Source organism: Dreissena polymorpha, chromosome 12 (assembly GCF_020536995.1).
Source record: "Dreissena polymorpha isolate Duluth1 chromosome 12, UMN_Dpol_1.0, whole genome shotgun sequence".
Taxonomy (NCBI): Eukaryota; Metazoa; Mollusca; class Bivalvia; order Myida; family Dreissenidae; genus Dreissena; species Dreissena polymorpha.
In genome coordinates, this window is record NC_068366.1 from 49,286,088 (window position 1) to 49,310,254 (window position 24,167).

At 34.4% G+C, this 24,167-nt stretch overlaps 1 protein-coding gene across 1 annotated transcript in view; it reads left to right on the plus strand.

Annotated features, from left to right (window-relative positions):
• Positions 1-24,167, plus strand: part of LOC127852775 (E3 ubiquitin-protein ligase rnf213-alpha-like) — a 147,511-nt gene that overhangs the window by 21,313 nt on the left and 102,031 nt on the right. Inside the window, exons 11-29 of the mRNA XM_052386730.1 lie at positions 589-653; positions 2,433-2,703; positions 4,474-4,569; positions 5,279-5,386; positions 8,304-8,493; positions 9,514-9,810; positions 9,925-10,216; positions 10,582-10,852; positions 13,330-13,486; positions 14,451-14,671; positions 14,927-15,082; positions 16,935-17,105; positions 18,117-18,278; positions 19,773-20,019; positions 20,320-20,568; positions 20,927-21,110; positions 22,085-22,212; positions 22,511-22,585; positions 22,980-23,086. Of these exons, the coding sequence (XP_052242690.1) occupies positions 589-653; positions 2,433-2,703; positions 4,474-4,569; positions 5,279-5,386; positions 8,304-8,493; positions 9,514-9,810; positions 9,925-10,216; positions 10,582-10,852; positions 13,330-13,486; positions 14,451-14,671; positions 14,927-15,082; positions 16,935-17,105; positions 18,117-18,278; positions 19,773-20,019; positions 20,320-20,568; positions 20,927-21,110; positions 22,085-22,212; positions 22,511-22,585; positions 22,980-23,086 (3,447 nt within the window). The remainder of the gene's footprint in view (positions 1-588; positions 654-2,432; positions 2,704-4,473; positions 4,570-5,278; positions 5,387-8,303; positions 8,494-9,513; positions 9,811-9,924; positions 10,217-10,581; positions 10,853-13,329; positions 13,487-14,450; positions 14,672-14,926; positions 15,083-16,934; positions 17,106-18,116; positions 18,279-19,772; positions 20,020-20,319; positions 20,569-20,926; positions 21,111-22,084; positions 22,213-22,510; positions 22,586-22,979; positions 23,087-24,167) is intronic.

Sequence of the window (24,167 nt, forward strand, 5' to 3'; positions counted from 1 at the left end):
GGCTGTACCAATAATGATATATAACATTTTCACAGGGAAAAACAAAACAAAAATTATAATTAAACTCATAGCAGCATAAAGCATTTGGCTGTGAAACTTCCTGTCTTTCGCAAAGACAACTATTTGGGATGGGTTTTGAAAATAACTTGGTGCAAATGTCAGCCTTCGTAAGAGGACATAGCTGATAAATAAAATAAATAAACTCACAATGACATGTCAAAGGTCAAATTTACCATGAAAATTCAGGTCTTTACCATTTATTTGTGGATTTTGGAAGAACTGCGCACAAATATAAACCAACATAAGACAACTTGTGGTATGTAAAAATCGTCTCCTAACTTAGAGGTCAAGGTCATAATATAAGGTAAAAGGTCAAATTTTACCCTATCCTAGCTTTTTTTTCATAAGCGGGGTTTTGAAACAATAGTGGGATGCGGGGGCATCTATGTTCTATTGGCACTTGTGTTGTTCTACTATGTGAATGTATGGAATAATATTTGGTGTTGAAGTGATGTTAATAGTTTCAGTTGACATTATATTATCATTGTAATAGTTGTACATTAATATACCCCAGGTTTATGCTTTCAGATTGTTTGTGATTGCCTTTGGTTATGTGTTCTTCGGCTGCAGAAATATGTAGTCAACGGTTCAGAGTAAGTTCATAGTCTAACATTAATATGAATGAATGAATATATAAGTAACTACTTTTTGCAGTTAGTCTGTCAGTATGTTGGTCCCTCAACTTGTCTGGACAGTATTTCGCTCAATTATATGATCAACTCTGTACAAACCAGTATGACTGAAGGTTTCAATGTAAGCACCATATGGTTACCTTCACAGTCAATGTCAATGTCAAACTTATATGTCAAAGACCAAAATACAGCATTCATTTGTAAAAAAATAGGACTTTCCCACTCTATTACTTGCTTTGGAGAAATTAACAATAGCTGAGTACCTGGGTTAGCATACGTGAGATGTTCTCTCTTTGCGCGAGAAGTGGTGTAGGACATACTGCAAGACAAGTGGGCTGGTTTTATATGTTAAACTGAATAAGTTGGTGAGCTATAATAACTGTTAAATGACTGTATTTACATTTTAACAGTTATTATAGCTCACCAACTTATTCAGTTTAACATAAAAAACCAGCCCACTTGTCTTGCAGTATGTCCTACACCACATTTATTACTCAATCTCGATGAAACCTGGGCCCGTATTCACCAACCGATTCTTAGACTTAAGAATTAACAAAATGTTCTATATGAAGAATAATATAGATAGAGATGTTTACTGCAGAGTTTGACTCAAAATTAAAGAAATTATTGAATATTCTAATATAAAGAATTTTCTTGATTCTTAGACTTAAGTCTAAGAATTGTTTGGTGAATACGGACCCTGATTACAACGTTTATCTTGACAATATAGATGCCGAGTTTGAATCTGGGTCATGTGTGTTCCAGAAGAAGGTCACAATATCAAATCTTATATTAAACTTTGTTACCTTTGAGGCCACATTGATACCTCAATCAAGATGGAACTAGTCAAAAAGTTAACCTTGACAATAGCAAAGCCTAGTTTTAATCTGGTTCACTTTTGAAACAACCTAGATACCAGGTACAATCTTTATAAAACAAAACTTTCAACCACTATAAATACCACATTTATGACTCAACTTTGATTAAACTTGGTCAGAAGGTTACAATTGATAATATTTAGCCTGGCAAAATCTGGGTCAAATGTCATTAATTATATGGTTACGAAGTGGAATCATAGAAAACTGATGTTATCACCTTAGAAGCCACATTTGTTACTCAATCTTGATGAAAATTGATCAGAATGTTTATCTTTCCAATACCAAAGCCGTTTTGAATCTCCGTCAATTTTGGTAAAATGTTTACCTTTAACTCAGAATAGTGCTTCCAGATCATTAGGAACTTTTATTCGAGTTTTTTTTCGTTGTTGAATTTTGTATGTCATTTTTTTGCAAATAAATGTCGTTAAAAACTAAAACAAGTATCAACTTGAAATTTAACTGGTTGGTTGCTCTCATTGAGGTGATGTTCAGTGAATTTCATTCGGAGAATATCTTGAAAACTGAAACAAGTATCAATTTTAAACTGAATAGGTACAATGTAGAATGAACAATGTTCAGTCTGTCAATAGTAATATAAAGTATACGAGTTTCCTATGTGTACATGCCTAAAGAGGAACATGTATCTATATTGGTAGCATTGTTAAATATACAGATATATTAAGTCTACTTGTATCCTTACAGTAAATGCAAATACTAAAGACATGTTCATGCAGTGAAAAGGACGATTTATACATGTTGAATGTATGCTTTAATTGTCATAAGAAAATAAAATATTATCAACTTGAAACTGAATTGTCATGTGTATGCCAAGAGTATATAAATTTCGCATTTTGTGATGCAGGCCTTTGGCGAGGTGGTCAACAGCATATAAAACAGGAATGGAAGCAGTTGAGAGAATGTATTCATCAGACAGAGTGTTGAAGCTTGCATATTGGAGCTACATCTTCCTGTTTTGCACCAACATACATGACCAAATATTGTCAGCAACCAGTGGAAAAAAGACTGCAAATGAGTGTGCTTTACAGATAAAGGCTGTTGCTGGGAATGTAACTTCATGGATACGAAATTTTACCAGCAACTCATGGACCTCACATTTAAGTGAATATCTGCATGTAAGTTGAATCTTTTGTAAAATTTGCCTGTATACTTGTATTCATGCATTTTATAGTGATTGTTTTTAAATTTAGGGCTTGATTATTCAAATAATAAATGATTTGTCATCAACATTATTCACACAAAAGACGGACTTTGTTTTTGTGATTACTTCTAAATATAGCTAAAATGTAAGTGATCTACTATTTTTACCTTTTAATCTATATATCATGGACAGTCTATAACTTAAGTTATGTAAAGGCCTATTTCACCAATTTTAACATCTCCTTTTATCCTATAAGTATCTGTTCCAACTAACGGCATTTGATAGTTTGAAAGTATAAACTTTATCAGGTTTTTGGAGAGGACAGGAATGGATTGCCCATCTTTTTATCGTCCAAAATAATGAATTGTAATGTTTGTGTACAAAATAGAAACATGCCCAACAGTGGCTAATATATGAGCTGCGATTATCCAAATTGTACCTGGTACCAATTTTACATCAATGGTAGTATCTGTTGTACATGTTAGTTGTTTTACTTGTATGTACCTTTGACATAAGAGTTAACACTGTGGGTTAGCTTCAGCTTGCCGGAGATTACACAATTAAATCTCATATATTGTTCGTGTCTGCTCCATGTTGCAATATACCTTTTGAAGGATTTTCTTGAAACTTGGCGAAAAATATGCAAAGGCACAAACCAATAACTCTAGTGTAATGTCACGTTCACACTTGAAAATCAAACATTAAAAATTGTATTTTAAGGTATAATATTTTAGCCTCCATTTTTATATCCCGTTCATATTTCCTATGATAATTAACAGATTTTTATGAAACTTTGCTAAACAGTTAAGGTAATAGACTAAATTGAGATGAATGAGACAGCTGCAGTTGCGCTAGTTTGAGTTCAGGATCATTCATGAAAGGTCAAATATTGAGCTTTAATATTGTGTTGGTCCGCTCTATATCTCATATACCTAGTTATAATTACGTTTGAATGTCAAATATTCTACAAACTCATGTGCCCTTAAAAAACTATATGAAACCTGTCTTTAATTACATTATAGCAATTTAAATAAGTTAGGAGACAGAATGCAAAGCGAAGATCATTTTAATGTTGAAACTGAACACACTAGGGTATATGATTGTTATTTTAACTAACTATTAAAACCTTGGAAATCGTTTTACCAGTTCCATATCTTCATGCCTAGTCACTCACTGTACTGTTTCTATGCCCCCGGATCGAAAGATCAGAGGTATATTGTTTTTGGCCTGTCTGTCTGTCATTCTATGTGTCTGTTATTCTGTCACTCTGTCATTCTGTCCCAAAACTTTAACCTTGGTCATAACTTCTGCAATATGGAATATAGAAACTTGATATTTGGCATGCATGTGTATCTCATGGAGCTGCAAATTTTGAGTGGTGAAAGGTCAAGGTCATCCTTCAAGGTCAAAGGTAAAAAAACCCATCCAAGGGAAGTAATAAGGTATAAAGGGAGATAATTATCTGTACCTGCCAAATGATAAAAAATTTAAATAAATCAAAGCCGCGCAGTAGGGGTCATTGTGTTTCTGACAAACACATCTCTTGTTTGAAAATCTTATAGCAAACATACATTGCCCTTATATATTCTTAAATATATTCATGTATATGTTACTTTGAAAGCTGAAATGCATTTGTTTTGCTTAAATTCTCTGGCTGATTTAATTAAATGAGTAATGGGGCATTATGTTCTTTTGAGGTTACTGCCATGTTCATTTGTTCAGGGATTGAATTATACAATTTCAGATTTGGAAATATGCATTTATAACATTCAATGGAGCAATATTTGACAGTTGGAATGAACAAGTTGGTCTAGCGCTTCAACATCAGTTAAAAATACAGGTAAGTCACGTTCATTTATTTGGGTCTCCACCTTCTGAACAATAATGCCGCTTAACATGTTACACTGGACTTGAAGTAATAGAGCCTAAAACAGAGTTTAATTGTTTAATTAGTCATGATTAGCATAAAATGTCATGAATTGCAAGTTTTGAGTACATGGTAAATTTGAAAAGCATTAAAACATCCACTTATTCTGATTATTACAGAACACTAAGGATGATGTTCTTCAAACTAATGCCATGTTAGTTGAGGACCGTATTTAAATATTAAGAAACTTTGAATCCATAAACATTTTAGATTTTGTTTTTTACACCCACTCTACCAGTAGAAACGTTTTTGCCCCATCAATCAAATAACATTTTTTTATTAGTTGTTAAATTTCAATATAGATTAACTTGATACAGGTTAAATTTAGGAGTTAAATTATAAACTTAGGAGTTAAATTGATTTTTTATTAATGTTTATATACTGAGCTATTATTAAATCTTACCATTACAAAGCTGTAGTAGAGGAGTTGAAAGTGGCATAGCTGTTCATGCGTCTTAAAATTCATGTTTCTGATTGATAAATTCAATCTACATGGTATATGAACATGATAATCATCTTTAATGAAAGCTCAAGTTCATGATGCAATTGAGTTTACAAATGATTTAAACAAACAAAAAACAATTTCGATTTACCAATTAAATGGAATTTTCTTGGATTGCAGTTTATCAAATGGTCCGAGATGAAACAACTATTCATAGCGTATTTCTGCCAGTATGTGGATACGTTCCCGAATCAAATGCAGGAGCACTTAACAGTAATGGCTAGTGAGGTAAATGAAACATTCTTCATTAATATGTGCAATTAAAACAAACTTTCTTAGTGTGTTTTTTTCTGACTTGATTAAAATAATGATAATGAAGTTTTAGTTTAGAATGTGTTAATGATAAGCTGGTAACCATTGCCCGACATTATTTGTATGGTCTTAAAGGAGGGCATATTGTAGTCGCACCAACCGTCCTTTGGCACGTTGTTGGGGTTGTGGGAGGAATTTAAATTTCGGAATATTATTATCCATCACCATTTAATTTGTCAAGAACAAGTCTCTGATAATGCTCCTCGGTGAAAGATAAAGATTAATGCAAGGTAAAAGTCATCAAATTTTGCTACCGCTCTGTAACATTCGCATCCCATAAATAATTATAATATATGTCTTCTGGTTTAATTGTTCCCGATTACCAAAAATGTGTCAGTTATGACTCCAATGGACTTTGGCGGAAGGTCAAGGTAAAAATTTCAGGGAAAGTTTTATTTTTTCTGTTAAGCTTTACATTTTAATTTAATATCAGATTTGTATTCTCTTTGACTAGACTATGTGTCAATCATAGATCAGACATTGCTTTGAAATGCCTAGGTTGCAATAAAGGTTGAAATTTCGTAAATTATTAAGCTCCACTGGCCAGAGGCCAGCGGGGCTTTTGTCATGGTCCTGTGTCTGTCGTTTGTGCGTGCGTGCGTTAACTTTTTCTTTAAACATCTTCTTCTCCTAAACTATAAGTCTAATTCTGATAAATCTTCTCACAAATGTTCCTGGGGTGAACATCTTTCAAATTTGTTCAAATTATGCCCCTGGGGTAAAATTTGACCTCGTCCTGGGGGTCAATAAATTGAACATATGCTTATATAAAGCCTATTTTGTGCAAACTTTAAAAATCTTTTTGTCCATAACCATTGGGCCTAGAACTACCACATTTGGTATGAAGTGACATTTAATAGTTCTCTACTTTGTTTGTTCAAATTATGCCCCTGGGGTCAAATTTGACCCTGCCCCGGGGTCACAAAAATGAACATATGCTTATAAAAAGCCTATTTTGTGCAAACTTTAAAAATCTTCATGTCCATAACCGTAGGGCCTAGGGCTACCAAATTCGGTATGTAGTGACATCTAATAGTTCTTTACTTAGTTTGTACAAATTATGCCCCTGGGGTCAAATTTGACGCTGCCCCGGGGGTCACAAACATGAACATACGCTTAAATAAGGCCTATTTCGTGCAAACTTTAAAAACTTCTTGTCCATAACTGTATGGCATAGGGCTACCAAATTTGGTATGTAGTGACATCTAATACTCCTCTACCAAGTTTGTTCAAATTAAGCCCCTGGGATCAAATTTGACCGTTCCCCAGGTGTCACAAAATCGAACATATGCTTATATTGGGCCTATTTTGTGCAAACTTTAAAAACTTCTTGTCCATAACCATTGAGCCTATTTCTACCAAATTTGGTATGTATTAAAATCTTAATGTTCTCTACCAAGTTTTTTTCAAATTATGCCCCTGGGGTCAAATTTGACCCTGCCCCGGGGGTCACAAAAATGAACATATGCTTAAATAATGCCTATTTTGTGCAAACTTTAAAAATCTTCTTGTTCATAATTATAGAGCCTAGGGCTACTAAATTTGGTATGTAGTTACATCTAATAGTCCTCTACCAAATTTGTTCAAATTATTCCCCTGGGGTCAAATTTGACCGGCCCCCGGGGTCACAAAAATGAACATATGCCTATATAAAGCCTCTTTTGTGAAAACTTTAAAAATCCTCCTGTCCATAACCATTGGGCCTAGGGCTACCAAATTTGGTATGTAGTGACATCTTTTAGTTCTCTACCAAGTTTGTTCAAATTATGCTCCTGGGGCCAAATTTATCCTTTGAAGGCTCCCATTAAAATGTTGTTCAACAAAATTTGATTTGTCAAAAAACATGACCACAGGGTATTTTGCATATGTCATGAACTATATAAGTAACAGAAACTTTGAAACCTACAAACACTTTTTGGAATTTTGGAAAAAGATTCATGATTGAATGAAGGAACTATCATTAATCTTGTAGAACATGCGTAGATTTGATTTTCAGCATCTAAAAATATGTGAAATAGAAAGAACGACACTATCTTTTGGAGAGATAAATATACCTATGTTATAAGCAAAGGATCTGTGCGACAATTCCCGGGCTTTTAAGTCTGTTTAGTTACCACCCTAGTAACTTTTTCCTTATATAAAAATGCTCACTCTTCCAACTTTAAGCGCCAGGTGGGAAGAGGGATAGAAAGAGAAAGTCACATGCTTGAGTACATTTTATCCCATGCGCATTGCACGCTTTTTTCGCATAAAAAATCAGTGGAGCGATACAGGGCCATCATGGCCCTCTTGTTCTCTGTAATGTTGGTAAAAACTGTAAATCCTGATCACCAAATGATGTTAAATGTATAATCACAAATGTTCCTTTTTGGAAAGTCAAGGCAATAATTAATTACATTAAATTTTATTTGCCATTCTGTCAACTTTTAATGCCTACGATGTATTGATGTATTTGAATAAGTATTCCCAAGATGGCCATTCGATTTGTCATATACAAATATTATGGCGCTAGGTGTGAGGTCAAGATCTCAATTTACTTTAAAACGCATTAAAAAAAACGTATCCCACTTCCTTTTAACGCCTTGTTTCAGTTTTCAGATGCAGTTGTATGCCTTAAAATAACCATGTTGATACGATAACTGAGTGGCCTGTTGTTAAACCACATATAAACATGTTTTTGTGGCATTTTTCATCGGACTTAGCGCATCTGTTAACTTATAAATTTTTTTTTACAAAAGCAGTGAAATTGTATCAATCCTATATATATGATGTTACAAATCTCATTATCATTTTGCACTATGTTGTGTGAATAATTGTATATTATTCTTGTCAGGCAATCGATGGTGGCTATACAGTTGATTACAATAAAATGGATTCGGCTGGGAAAAGGCGACTGAAGACACTGATGACAATCCTTTTTGAGAAGAAATGGAAGTCTACAATACAGAGTGAAGATGACTCAAACCAGATTCTTAGAATGACATTGACCTGGCCACCTATCCAGCTTTTCTTGAAAAACAAACGTAAATACATATATATTTCTTGTATTTCACAGTTACATAATATATTTACATAATATATTTGGTTTATATGTTTGTTTGCTATATACAAAATAGAATAAACTATAAAAATGTTTACTAGAAATATTACATTAGTGATAAAGACCCATGAAAGCATTTGATTATTGTAAAATACTATATTGCTAACCAGAGCAAGAAACAGGGGTTGCAGTTAAATATTATTCAGACATTAGACAATTTTCATAATGATGGGGAGGTCTTATAGAATTAACCCTGTCCATGGGTACAAAGATGTTGAGATTGTCTCTATTGATACATAGCTTATTACTCAAGTTTACAAATCATGAATTGCATTTTGGGTGAATACATTTATGGAGTCAGTATCTGCTTGATAACTCCAGAGTGGATTTTGTTATGGTGCATGTGTGACCACCTGACGATACTTTTTATCACACAACTGTATATTTATAGACTGAGACATTGCTTTTGATTTGCCTATGGATAGGGTGGGTGCAAGGTTATGATATATAAACTTTTGAATGTGTTCGATACTTAATTATGCTTGATAGTTATCCTCTATGTCATGCAGTACAAATATGCACTTATTACATCTTACAAATAATATAATTATATCAATTCAAAACCGTAAATGATTTGAAACTGTATATGATCAGGGTTTACTTAAACATACATTTGTTTTCGATCAGTAACTCGAAAGTGCATACATGTATCGTAAATGAAACATAATAAAATAAATTCATATCAAAACCTTCATCAATATTATGAAATGGTATGTATACAAGAACATTCTGTTGTTTATGAAGCATTCATGGCTTTTGCTCTGGTCTTGCTTTCAGCCATAATCTCAATTTTTCAAAATATAATTATTTATAGACTGTTTAACATACCACGTACAGCTGCATAGGTGTGGGCTTCATTGTTCTATGGATATGTTTGTAGCCTTGCGAACAGTTTATTCTGCATTTGCGTTTATTTGATTCATATGTTTGACTTTTTTTGTAGATGAAGAAAAGGAGAATCAGCTGTTGATGCCTGATGTACAACCAAATCTCGACCACATAGTTGGTATTTGTCAAAGTAGCTGGGTGTCACTTGTGGATGGTAACGTTGAAATAGGAATCTTGCGTTTAATAAACGCTCACGTAAACGTTTTTGGAGCAGTTATGAATGCTCTGGAGCCAAAGCAACCTGTTGAATGGTTCATTGCAGTTGTTCATCGTAGAATGTCAGAATTAGAGGCCTTTGAACTTCAGTCGAAGCAAATGTCCATTCTGGTCAACCACTGCCAGAGTTTGAATGGTTGGTATTATAATTATACCATGTTTTGCATTTGTATTATTTTCGTTGTTTACAGTTGCATTTGCCAGTTGTTATCGCCATCTGCCAATATTCTCATATTATTTATTCTTTAAGTTGAGACAGCAGACATAGACCGTGTTCTGACTCTTGCTGCAAATTCATTGGATGCACAGCCTCTTAACGCATTTTGTGAGGTATATACTGCAAAGGTGGACAACAATTCGAAACCAAAGCTTAAAGCTTTTAATGTTCCTGAATCAGTTCTAGATATTTTGAAGTCATTTGAAGAACTAGAAAAAAGTTTTGTGTTTGAAAGAATGTGGGCAGCCGCATGCAACGCTAATAGAAATTCATGCAAAAGTCTTTCTGATGTTGTGGGCACTATTTGGAAGGAAGTTGAGAAGGAGTATGTACCTGTTTATGACATGTTTAACGTATACTTAAACATTTTTTCTATAAAAGGTTTTTCGGTTAACAGGTTAACAACAGGTTACGGCAAACAGTTAACGGGTTAATGTTTTTTGTAACCTCTTGCATCCCAAGTTTTAAAGACCACCCAACATGATGAAGAAAAAAACAACTTTGAGTCATATTTATTTTGTATAACAAAAATGGAAAGGAAGTATTGAATTCTTTAAACTTTATCATATAAGAACTCTTAATCTGACGAAGTTTAATATACATGTTTATAATATTTTATATCATTTTTGGTAAGATAAGTGAATATGTAACTGTCTTTTATGTGATAAATAACACAATATGTATTTTCAGGTGGAGAGAATTCGGACAAAAATTGACCACTGGTGACATCTTGTTTCAAGAATTTGAAAGAACATTTTATAATTTTCATGAATTGGACGATCGTCTTGTTAGAGAAATCACCGTGTTTGGAGTTTCAGGACGCATTGCGAATCAACGAATACGACAGTTGCAAGAACATAGGCTGTTAGTGTCGTGTGTCAGTGGTGCACGAGTATTATTGAAAGTCCAGCGAAAGTATAGCCTTAAAGGCGACTTCAAGCCTATCCAAAAAATATCACAGGTATTTAATATTCCGCTTACCTGGGGAGCTTTAAGTATAGCATGATTGATGTCTCTCGTTCGTCAATCCGGGCATGCATGAGGTGCTTGCAAAATACTTTATACTATCGACTTCCCTTCCTGAAACCATTGACAAATTAAAACAAAATTTAAATGAAATGATTCTTGATTTCAAAGTTTGTCAATCCTGTTTGGTCTGTTGCATATGAAGGTCACAAAAGCTAAATAAAAAATAGATATAAGAAATGAAACTGCAAATAATTCCTCTGAAACTGAATTGATCAGGAGTGTAATATGTTGTGTGTAACTTCGTCTAGTGATTATATTCTAAGTTTGTTCAAACCATGCCACTGGGGTTGAAAATGGCCACTTACCAGTGTTCACGTGGTTTGTATACATTTAAAGCAACATGTCTTGAGAATCTTCTCTCTAACGACAAGGCAAAGATGAATCATTTAATATCATTTAATATCGTATTGGTTGCCTTCTCCCCAGTTTGTTTAAATCATGACCCTGGGTCAAAGTTTGCTCAACGCTGGTGTTTGATTGTTTTCCTCATATGTATATATTGAAGATTTAAACTCTCCTCCTCTAAAACCGCATACCAAAAGGGTTGGTATTTGGCATATAAAATTGTATGGTGGTCCTGTACAAAAGCCTTGGGGTCGAAATTAGTCCGCCCTGGCAGGTCACTTTTTTCCTTATATTCATGTAGTGAAAACTTAAGGAATCTCCCTTGAAACCAGAATGCAGATATTCTTGGTATTGGGCATGTGGTATTGCACGGTGGTTGAATGTGGTATTTAAAGAATGTTTCGCGTCAGTGTATTCCCGTGTTCACAGTGATAGAGAAGCATTTATAACATGTAAAATACCAATATAATTGTTACTCAACTCGTCTCTTGCAGTGTCTTAATAGGTTGAATATTAAGCAAATAGGCTTTGAAACTAAACTGGTTTAGTTTGAACACCTGAGGTGGTACATGTATCTGTTTTTGTCCCCTACTGGTGAAACCGGAGGGGACTTTTGGTTTGCGCTTTGTCTGTCAGTCTGTCTGTCACACTTTTCTGGATCCTGCGATAACTTTTAAAGTTCTTCATATTTTTTCATGAAACTTGGAACATTGATAGATGGCTATATGGAGATTATGCAAGTCATTTCATTTGTTCCTTCGTCAAGAATTATGGTTGCTATGGCAACAAATATATATATATATATAGATATAAATTACTGACAATGGTGGAGTTTCACCGTTAGGGGACAATATTGCTTGGCAATCTCTTGTTCAAACATGTTTAATTTATATCATACTGCTCTCCAATAGCTATTTTAAATAAAAATAATTAATGATATGAAAAGCAGCTTTACAGCAATAGCAAACGTAAATGAAGAATAATATGTCAATAAGTATTATTGTTTGATTGTTGCGTAATTTTCGAAAATCAATAAAAGTTTATGTACAAGTACGTTTTAAAATGTTCACAAACTGTAAAACACAATGAAAACTATTTCGGTGAAAAAATCTTTAATGTTGCAACTCGAACATTAAAAATCTAGATTACTGTGATGAGCATTTAATTATTAGACTATTGGCATGTAATAGTATATTAGTAGAAAATATCGCTGTTCTGAAAAACCTGCTTGCATATCTTGAATAATTTTTCTTTATCTGATACATTAAGTATGTCATTAAGCAGTTAGTTAAGCTTATCAGCTATGTAATTAAGGCATTTAACACCATCTAAAACTCATGGCAGTTGTCAAAAGACTTTATAAAACATCCAGGCCGAGATGGGTGGTATTTGGCATGAAAGTCTTCTATTGTTTTCGAGCCCTTTTTATGCCCTCGAAGGTTGGCATATAGTTTTTTAACTGTCCGTCAGTCCAGTCGGTCCGTCTGCCCGTCCAAAAACTTTTTCATTGGTCATAACTTTTGCAATATTGAAGATAGCAATTTGATATTTGGCATGTATGTGTATCTCATGGAGCTACACATTTTGAGTGGTGAAAGGTCAAGGTCATCCTTCAAGGTCAAAGGTCAAATATATGGCTTCAAAGCGGCGCAGAAGGCGGCATTGTGGTTCTGACAAACACATCTATTGTTTAAAACTCGTTCGTATAGAAATCATAATGCATATTACATGCCCTTAAAAGATGTCAAGTTACTGTCATGATTCTTGTGCAATGCCAGTGAGAATTGTTACATTTCAATTCAAATGATAGTGTTTTTGTCATTCTTCAGTCTATTTATTGCTTTGATCTGTATATTTTAGTATAGTCGACGTAGACTATAGCGTTGTTATTATTTTCCTACAACTTTCATACTAAATAAGTTTAACATAAACTTGCAACATTGCTCTAATAGATTAACCCTAATTTTCCTTTCGCCTGTACATTATTTATTTTGCCCATCAACAAACAATATCTTTTGATCATTTTATATTGTGTTTATTTTAACATTATACATTGTCTTGCAGCATATTGATCAACATTTTAAAATGAAGGACTTCGATGATAAACTTATGGAAACTTTTCAAGTTTTAAAGTTTATCACCAAGGAGAAGATACACTGTTTGGAGATGTTCCTTCAATGTGACAATCTTGTTCAGTGGCTAAAAGAATCGATGCAAACATGTAAGTTTAATTATCTAATATTTCTGACTATTTTGTCATGTATTTTGCACATTTACCAAGATGGGGAAGCGGGAAGCGGAAAACTACAACGGGCGAGGCATGGTATGGTATTGCGCAAGGGGGGGTTAGAGGGTTAGGGTTTGGGTTAGTGTTAGGGGTCGGGTTAGGGTTTGGGTAAGCCTAAACCCAACCCTAACCCTAACCCGACCCCTAACCCTAACCCTTACCCTAACCCTTTGTTGGGGTTATCACCCCTGACCATGCCTCGCCCGTTGTAGTTTTCCGCCTCCCGTGTAATAACGGGGCTTCTTATTACGTGACGTTCATAGGCATTTGGGCATCGTCCAGAATAGTAGTATATAAGGTTATATAAGTGTACCGTACAGTGCAAAATTTATATCGAGGCTCTTTACAATAAAACTATCTTGTATGAATTTCAGTCAAAAGTTTTGGTAGATGTATGATACATTTGTATTATGACCAATTTGAGTTTAAGCAATATATTTGGTTAATTGTTATTTAAGGTGTTATTTGGCCAAGTTAGTTAAGCATGAGACTCATTTGTAAGATTGCGTCATTTGAATCCCTGTCCGGTCATAAAATGTGTACAAAGTTGGTCATTCAAGTATTTCTACAACCATAATCCCTGGTCTCATATTCAAGTAATGCATGTTCAGTGAACTAGAGTAACTGTGTGCACCTATACATGGTAAGCTGTTCAGATATGTTAAGCTTGTTTGAGAAAAGTGCCACTGTGAGTTAACTGACATCCCGGACATTACTTAAATACTTCAGGGAGCACATTAATTTTATAATTTTAAGGTAGTTTGGTTATGGCAATGTGATTTTGTATCTGAGAGCGCATATCTGTTTTTGGTCATCAGGAAGCAGCAGTCATTGTAACTAGTATCCAAATATGTTATACAATGTGTTTCGTAGAAACTTGTATGTTTTTAATTTTCAGCTGGCCAAAAGGAATTGAAAGTGTTCGTAGACCTAGCAATGATGTCGGCAGGAGACGAACCGCTGAACATTAAAAAAGTGCAATGTTTGCACTCGGCTGTGCTGGGCTATTCGACACTTATATTTGAACTCTCTGCTGCTTGTGACTACAGCGTATTGTTAGACAAATGCAGAATAGTTTGGAAAGAGCTGGACGCCAATCCAAATTTACCCCAACAGCTGGTAGGTCAGGACTTAATTAACTTATTGTGGGTTTGTTAATAATTTTAGAATAATTAATGATAATGAATGATATGTACACAAATGGCATTTATTCATTACTAATCAAGGATAATAATAATTTACACAAAGGGAAAGGAATAAGGAATTAATAATATTTAACATATCTTGTTCGGATTTTCAATATTTTGTGTTTATTAAGAAATTAAATTTATGGAGTCTTAAATTTTAAATGTGTTTCAACGTGTTTTTGTTTAGATTGACACAGACAGAGAACTTCCTTGGCTGAAGGAAATCAAGAAGGCACATGGCTCAGTGGAGGTGACTTCTTTGATGCAAGCGGATGCCATAAACAATTTTGGTATTTACGTGATTGGGTTAATTCCTGAGAACCATAACTCAAACAAAGACATTGTAAGTAATCATATTGTATTGTATCATGTAACATGTAGGCTGTTTGTATTCGCTTGATGAAAGGTATATGATGCCCGAACCTTCTTAAGTCTTTTTTTGCTTTTTTTCTCATTTTCTACTCGCTAACTGAACCAGATCATCACCAAACTTACGAAAATGTGTATAAGCAGTACATTAAATATGGATTCCAGATACAATAACCAGCCAGTGCACATGGAGAGTACTTTGTAGTAATTGCCCTTAAATTCTTGCCTTTTGTAAGTTTTTATGTTCCCCAGTACTGGGGGACATATTGTTTTTTCCCTGTCTGTTTGTTGGTTTGTTTGTTGATGTGCTGGTTTGTTTGCGCCAAACTTTAACATTGGCCATAACTTTTGCAATATTGAAGATAGCAGCTTGATATTTGGCATGCATATGTATCTCATGGAGCTGCACATTTTTAGTGGTGAAAGGTCAAGGTCATCATTCAAGGTCAAAGGTCAAATATATGGGGGGGGGACATAGTGTTTCAAAAACACATCTTGTTTTACTTAACTTTAGTGCCGAGCATATCTCAGAACTAAGAGTGATCACCTTGAAAAGTAAGACTTTCTTCCATATTTTAGAGTTATTGCTGTTTGATTTTTTTTAACATTCACATGATTACTTTCCACCAAACACTCACTTAGTGTGTTAAGTGATACTTAAAGTATTATTAAAGGTGTGCAGGTTATATAATTTGGTTATTCCCACGCTTTTTGAAAAGCGTGGGGATATTGTGGTTATCTCTGCCGTCTGTCCGTTGGTCTGCCGTCCTGGCCACTATCTCCTCCTACACTATAAGCTCTAGAGCCTTAAAACTTACACACATGGTAACAATGAGCATATGTGCGACCCTGCACTCTTTGGAATTTTGATCTGACCCCTGGGTCAAAAGTTATGGGGATTTGGGTGGGGCCAGGTCCGAGATTTTCACTCATTTTTTTATTATGTACTTTAACATTGGCCATAACTTTTGCAATATTGAAGATAGCAACTTGATATTTGGCATGCATGTGTATCTCATGAAGCAACTTGATATTTGGCATGCATTTGTATCTCATGAAGCTGCACATTTTGAGTGGTAAAAGGTCAAGGTCATCCTTCAAGGTCAAAGGTCAAAAAAACAAATCCAAGGGAAGTAATAAGCTTTAAAGGGAGGTTATTAATGAACCTGCTAAATGATTAAACAAATCAAAGCAGCGCAGTAGGGGGCATTGTGTTTCTGACAAACACATCTCTTGTTTTATGTTATTTTACATTAACTTCTTCATTTCTACATCGATTTACTTCCAATTGATACTGAAAATCTCTGATGACAATACGGTCAATCTCAACTATGCATGGCCCCATTACCAACCCTGGGACGCCCCCTGGGCCAAACATGCAGCGTGGGGATACGCGTCGGCCTCTGCCGCGCCATTTCTGGTTTACCATGTTTTGTAAGCTGCTTTATGCAAACACATCAAAACAATGTATGCGATTGTTTCGGGGGCAAGTTTTAACAAAGTAACATAGTAAAAACAAACATATGACGATAAGGTGGTTTTATGGGTAACTGAGCAAGAATGAAATCTTGTGAAACATTTAATATTGCTTATTTATGTCGCATGTATTTGTGTAGTTGTTGTTTGCTTTTCTAACTGAAACACATATGTATTAAGGTTCACTGGAAGGGATAATTGTTTTTGACAATATACTGTGGATTTCGGTGTTTGATAGTGAAACTATTCTACATGATATAGAAATCTTAAGCATATACAAACATTTCACACTTGACCTGGGATAAACTAATGTGCTTATTAGTTAAACAAAATTCATGTTTTCTTCACAGCTGACAAGAAATGTTATCAAATTAACTGTGCCAGAAAAAGAACATGAACGTCAATTCAGAAGCTACAGTTTCTCGCAGCTACAAGATCTTCAAAGTCGATTGATGTTGGTGGCTGGGAAAAACACACACGACAGAAAGGATGTCAAAGTGGATGTTGAAAAGTTCACCTTGGTGAGAGTTGTAATATGAATTCTATATAAATTTCAATCCCAATCACTTCACACAAATAAAAGTCCGTATAAACATGTAACCATATGAATGTTAAATTCACACCAAAGTGTTAAAAATATAAGCCATTTTTACACAGACATAAGAGCAATGACATGTACACTGCACAAAAGTTATATCGCACCATAGACTAAGCAATTTTCTTAGTGGAGCCCTAAGAAGGTCATCCCGTTAAGAAATTTCGCACCGAGTAAAGTTGATATGTAAAGCGAATATTACTGTGAAATAAAAGCCAGTAACTTTCTTCATAAAATGGCTGGAAAGTGAGCGGAATAAAAACAAATAATACCAGTAATAAAGGGTATAAAACAATGAAAAATACCTGCCTCGGCATGGACATCGCCATTTAGTTTGTAATGTGATTACCGCCTCTGATATCTGTATTGGTGCATGATTTGCAAGTTGAATTGCACGAGTTGCTTGTGTTTAGAAACGTACATATAACACTTGTTTAACTATATGACTATAATTAAAATATAATAAAAAATCGGATGCAAATCGTTGTGGTAACAATCTAAAATTCGACACTGTCACCACATAATTTTGTGTAATATCATGTAATGATTAATGTTTTGTATGAAACAGTATTCAAGCATTTTGTATTAAGCATATATGCGTAGATGTCGCCTCAAATTAACTATCAATGAATTTTAACCTTCCTTCTTAAATAACGCCAACTTTCTCATATCATGCATTTGACATTGCTTTACAACACTGTATAACATGTTAATAATATGTTAATTGTTGGTCTAATACAATTTGATTTCAACTTAAATATGGTGACATATATGCCTATTGTGTTGAGTGTAACTTTGCCACTATTGTATTCAGTTTATAAACTATGTATATTATACACATGTAATGTGTCTTGACTTTTCTTGATGTTGTTTTATAAAATTAAGGTATGTGTATGGGCCAGTTTACCTTTAAATCCTTAAATCAAATTTGTTTAAGGTGTTTGACAGCGTAAGTCGTCTTGGAAATGTGTTTAGAAAACTGTGTGCCACCGGCTGTGTGTTGTTTAACAGTTGGGAAGCGACATTCATGTGCAATACCACACGACCGGTTTGTGTCATTCTCTCATTTGGGGAAGGAAACGATGTACCAAAGCTGAAGGTAAACAACAATTAAAGAAAAGACAGCTTTTTACTGCAAATATGTAATAAGTATTATACTTCTTGTATTATGATGAAACGTTTTGCATTTGTCACTTCTTCCAACTGTCCGTTTCTCACTAAGCTTTTTTAGCTCACCTGTCACGAAGTGACATGGTGAGCTAATGTGACCGTGTGATGTCCGGCGTCTGTTGTGCGTGTGTGCGTGCGTGTGAAACTAGGTCACTAGGTCAAATCATAGGAAAACCATGTGTAGACAATAGAGGTCACAGTTTTCATCCAATCTTTATGAAATTTAGTCAGAATGTTAATCTTGATGAAATCTGGGTTGGGAATGTATTTGGGTCATCTGGGGTCACAAACTAGGTCACTAGGTCAAATAATAGAAAAACCTTGTGTAGACAATAGAGGTCACAGTTTTCATCCAATCTTTATGAAATTTGGTCAGAATGTTTATCTGGATAAAATCTCGATTGGGATTGTATTTGGGTCATCTGGGGTCAGAAACTAGGTCACTAGGTCAAATCATAGAAAAACCTTGTGTAGACAATAGAGGTCACAGTTTTCATTAGACCTTAATGAAATATGGTCAGAATGTTTGTCTTGGTAAAATCTGGGTTTGGATTGAATTTGGGTCATCTGGGGTCAAAAACTAGGTCACTAGGTCAAATCATAGAAATACCTTGTGTAGATAATAGAGGTCATAGTTTTCATCTGATCTTAATGAAATATGGTAAGAATGTTTATCTTGACAATACCTGATTTTGGATTGTATATGGGTCATCTGGGGTAAAAAATTAGGTCATCGGGCCAATTCTAGTAAAACCTTGTGTAGATGAAAGAGATCTCAGTTTTCATCACTTCTTAATGAAATTTTGTCAAAATGTATTAATTAATGAAATCTGGCTTGCAATTGTATATGGGTCTGATAGAATTTAAGTTGATGTAGCAAGGTTAGTCAGGTGAGCGATTCAGGGCCATCATGGCCCTCTTGTTTCATTTTTGCACAATTGTTCTGCATAAACTTCTTACTGTTATTTGTTTCCTCTCAAATCAAAAGGGTTGATTTATTAGAAAAAGGCACTGCCAAATCATTACAATATTTAAATTAAACATTACACATTGCAGACTTAAAATAAGAACCATATTATTTCGATGCACTCTAGTTAACTGTCACATTACTTGCCAATTTAAAGTTATCAAATGAAAAGTGTTTGATATTTTGAATGTTGTAAACTTGATATACATGTTAATTGTAGTGCCATTCTTTCATGTTTGTGATGTTTTTTCTGAACAAAAATGTCGTGATTAGCATTTCGATACAATACTAGCCGATTAAAATGCTCAAATGTTATGTTCTACATGGGTGAGATACAATTATTTCATGGAAAACGAGTTATAGCATGTGATGATTCAACCATTTCAGCTTTTATGCAAGGTTTTGAATTTATATGAACCAGCACTCCAATGTTGGTTATCATTTTTCTTTGCACAGGGTGGAGTTCCCAAAACAGAAGGTTTGCAAAACGTCATTCCAGAACTTGCAAAATTCATGGAGACTTGTTTGAGAGAATGGTTGGAATACATCAGACAAAAACGAGTCGAGTATTTCCACCTGAACTATTTTACGGTTGACCAGCTAGTGATTCTCCAACGAGAGCTTGTGAAAGTTGGGTCAGACAAAGCGCCATCGAATCACATATACCCGCTGTTGTCAGCTGTGAAACAGGATTGTACACCAGGTATATAGGAGCTTTAAATAAATTGTGATTATTTATATTTGAGTTCAGTCCACTTTGATCGTATTTGTGAATTTTCTTAGCATAATTTGGCTGATGTGTAATATTCAAACAGTTCATATTTCTAATAAGAACGAAATATTACATGTATTTGGAAGCGTTTGTTTTTGCATCATCAACATTTGAGGTCTGGTTAATATAAATTTTTACGCTTGCATAAAAGCTTAAATTGTTTTATGTTCGAAATGTTATGAATGTGTACAAACCATCTTCTAGATGTAATGTATGATTTGTTCTGTTTAGCTGATTTAGTGGCGGCTTTAAATCTTGCCAAAGAGGAAGTTGATAATCGAACTCGTGAACAGGATATTGAAATCTATGTAAGGACACAAGAACATGAGATGACTGATGCTAACAATACATCGGATCTGGAAGAGAAGAAAACAGCATTTGTTCGTGAACTGGTTGCTGCAGGGATAGACGAATCTCTTGCACTTCGAGCAATCAATCATGTTGAAGTAAAAGATATCGAATCCAAAGACGTTACACAAGGTTGGTATTGTTGTTATTAAAAGTGATTTTAACATGAAATATATATGCGCGACCTAGCAATCGAAATAACACCTTCATTAGTTTATATGAGTATGTGGTTAAGAGTCTTCCTCTTGCATAATGTACATGTTTTTACTGTTTGAAATCATTCATTGTTGTCTAGTTTTTATAACTTTATTTATGCATCACCTGAGCACTTTTTTACTGTCTGACTTCAGTAACAATCTAAGTCATCGTTATGAGTACTTCTTTTAATCAAGATAATCTTAATTATTCATTCATTTATTTAAGTAAACATTAATAAATTCATGTATTTGTCCTTTGTGTTAGTATAATAAATTTGTATATTTAATCACAGCATTGTTATGGTGCATGGAGGAAGGGGAAACACAACAAAGCATCAGTGAAATGGATGATACTGATAATGACGAAGAAATGATGGAATCACAAAATCCTACACAGTCATTTTCTGGCTGGACTGATTCGGCTTCCACAATGGCCTCCATTATTAAAGCAAACTTGACCAAAATTAATGAACACAGGTAGGCTTTTGTTTGACATTTTGCTTTATATGCAAATGATCAAAATGATTCATGGTCATTTGTTTAAAAGAAACAATTCTGGTAAAAATTGAGTATGGCACTTCAGATGAAAAATTTATGGCAAACGAGTTATCAATTTTTAAAAGGTTGTTAAGATGCAAAACCAACTGATTAGTCATTTGCTGCAAATGATACAAAATTTATCTGAAAATGTGTTTGCTGAAAATTAGTTTAAAGTTGCTATATATAATAATTTAATTTGTTATAGATTTTATTCCAAAATGGTCATTAATTGTAAATTTTTATGCCACAGTAGGGATGCAATATGCACTGTTCGTCCGTCTGTCTGTAATATGAGTTGATTTCCGCTCTCTTACTTAACTTGTTTTCATCTGATCTTCTCCAAAAACTTTTTGACAATGTTTAACATCATAGACCAACGTGTCATTTGTTACACGAGTCTCCCTAACTCAAAGATCTTGGTCAAACTATAGCGCAAAGATCAAATTTTGGCATTTACACCGCTTGAAATTTCTGTCTCAGCAATGACATTTCCATATATTAATGGATTTATAAATAAATTGGTTCAAACGAAACCAACGTAAGACTTCTAGTCACGTGTGACACTCGTCTCTGTACCTTAATGCTCAAGGTCACAAATAAAGGTGAATAGGTCAATTTGTGTTATAATAAACAGCTCGTCTTTCTACTGTACCTGTCATTTATCATGTTACTTTAAAAGAGCTTACATAAAAAGATCACCATGAGGAGATTGAAAGTGGTGTGTATGAACGGACCCATGACATAAAACGTCAAAGTCAAACGTAGAGGTCATTAGCAGCTTTTTTCACATATGAGAAATTTAGAGATAAAAGTGAAATATGGAGGATATCGTTTCCAATAGACACATATCTTGTTTGTTCATTTGTTTTCACTATATTGTCAACTCAAAGCTATTCATTCTTGTACTTTAGTGCGGGTGTAGCTGAACTGATACATGGTCTGTCAGAACTATGGAAGAGCTTCTTGGGCTCTATATCGTCCAATATCAGCGACTATCTCAGTCTCGAGTACTTGGGCATTGTCCTGAAGCATCTTGCAGGTAGATATTGATTACAATGTCTTACATTGTTTATGAATTCGTATGAATACCTTGTTTAAAGAGCAAACTACATTCCAAACAATGAAAATGAAATGTTAAATATATGTGAGAATCAAGATAGATAGATGTACAATTGACCTTTTTCATCCCCAGTTAGCCACACGATTCTCAGTTATTTTCTCTTAAAGATAGCTGACAAATGTTGCCGAGTATAGGTCACATTTTTATGACAAATCCCTGATTGAAATTTAACATGAAATTAAAACATGTAGTAATTTCTTAATTAATGATTTTGCAGAGCAAGAAACAGTTCACAGAAAACTAGGAACTAGCTACAATGAGGGCGAGCCAAATCTTATTATATGTCCTACAGGTATGTACATTTAGTAACATGTATAGGTCATTTAAATAAGTGATAAACCTCTAAAACCACCTGCATTCCAAAGCATTACAATAATCTTTCTTGACTGTTACGGTATCTGTCTGAAAAACTAGATGCATTTAACACATTTTTGTCGATATTGAGAATTTATAACCATGGAATCGTGAACATCAGCGTAATAATTTAATTTGAACTTCAATAAAGTATGATTTCTTAGAAATATATTCTTTGCTTTATTTTGCTCTATGTCCTCTCATTTAAAACCCTATCTAAATTATTGAAAGATGAATTCTAAAATACTTGAAAATGGCATATAGAGCATTGTTCCATTCGGACAACCAAATGCTCTATAGTATTGAAGTTCACTACAGTTGTATGCTTTCAGAGGACATACCAAAAGTGACACTCTCAATCTACATGCATGACAAAGAGCAACCTCTTCCATCGTCAGACGAAGTGTTGGTGTGTTCGCCTTTAACGGCAAAGGACGAGGTGACTTGATTTGTGTTCTATAAACCATCTCAAGTTTGTTGTGTTTAAAACTGTATATGCTATCTTTAGCTTCATAGCAAAGTATGCTTAAGGCTTATTTAAACACTCTCGAGACTGTTGCTTGGTCTTGGAACTGGGATTGAACCCGGGAACAACTTTTGGTCACTAGGGAAGACAATGTAATCCACTATATAATCTAACTTTGGAAATGCTAATACAGAAAAAATGACACCTTCACACAACACAAGCAAACTCACCATTCCAGTACAGAAATGCTGACGAAATTCGTAGTATACATGTAAGCGGCCCACTCACTGTTTTTCTGGTACAGATTCTGCCCAGTCCAATTGATCAACTTTAAATCCATGGAAAAATAAACTTAGATAGACAAAAGGCAGAACATCATTTTTAGCTTGACTATCATTTATGAATATATATAGTGGAGCTATCCTACTCATCCCGGCTTCAGAGTGAGCATGAGCGCTGGAATGTAAAAGTTTGCGTACCACCTCAAATATGTTTTACGTCCCTTGACATATTGCTTTCATATTTTGCATACTTCTTTACCAACATTACCCTAATCTATAAACAAGAGCAGACAACTGTAATAAGCATTTTTAGCTCACCTGTCATGAAGTGACATGGTGAGCTTATGTGATCGTGAAATGTCCGGCGTCCGTTGTGCGTGCGTGTGTGAGTCCGTCAACAATTTGTTTGTGTAGACAGTAGAGGTCACAGTTTTCATCCAATCTATATGAAATTTGGTCAGAATGTTTATCTTGATGAAATCTGGGTTGGGATTGTATTTGGGTCATCTGGGGTCAAAAACAAGGTCTCTATGTCAAATAATAGAAAAACCTTGTGCAGACAATAAAGGTCACAGTTTTCATCCAATCTTTATGAAATTTGGTCAGAATGTTTATCTTGATAAAATCCTGGATTGGGATAGTATTTGGGTCATCTGGGGAAAAAACTAGGTCACAAGGTCAAATAATAGCTAAACCTTGCGTAGACAATAGAGGTCACAGTTTTCATCCGATCTTTATGACATTAAGTAAGAATTTTATCTTGATGAAATCCG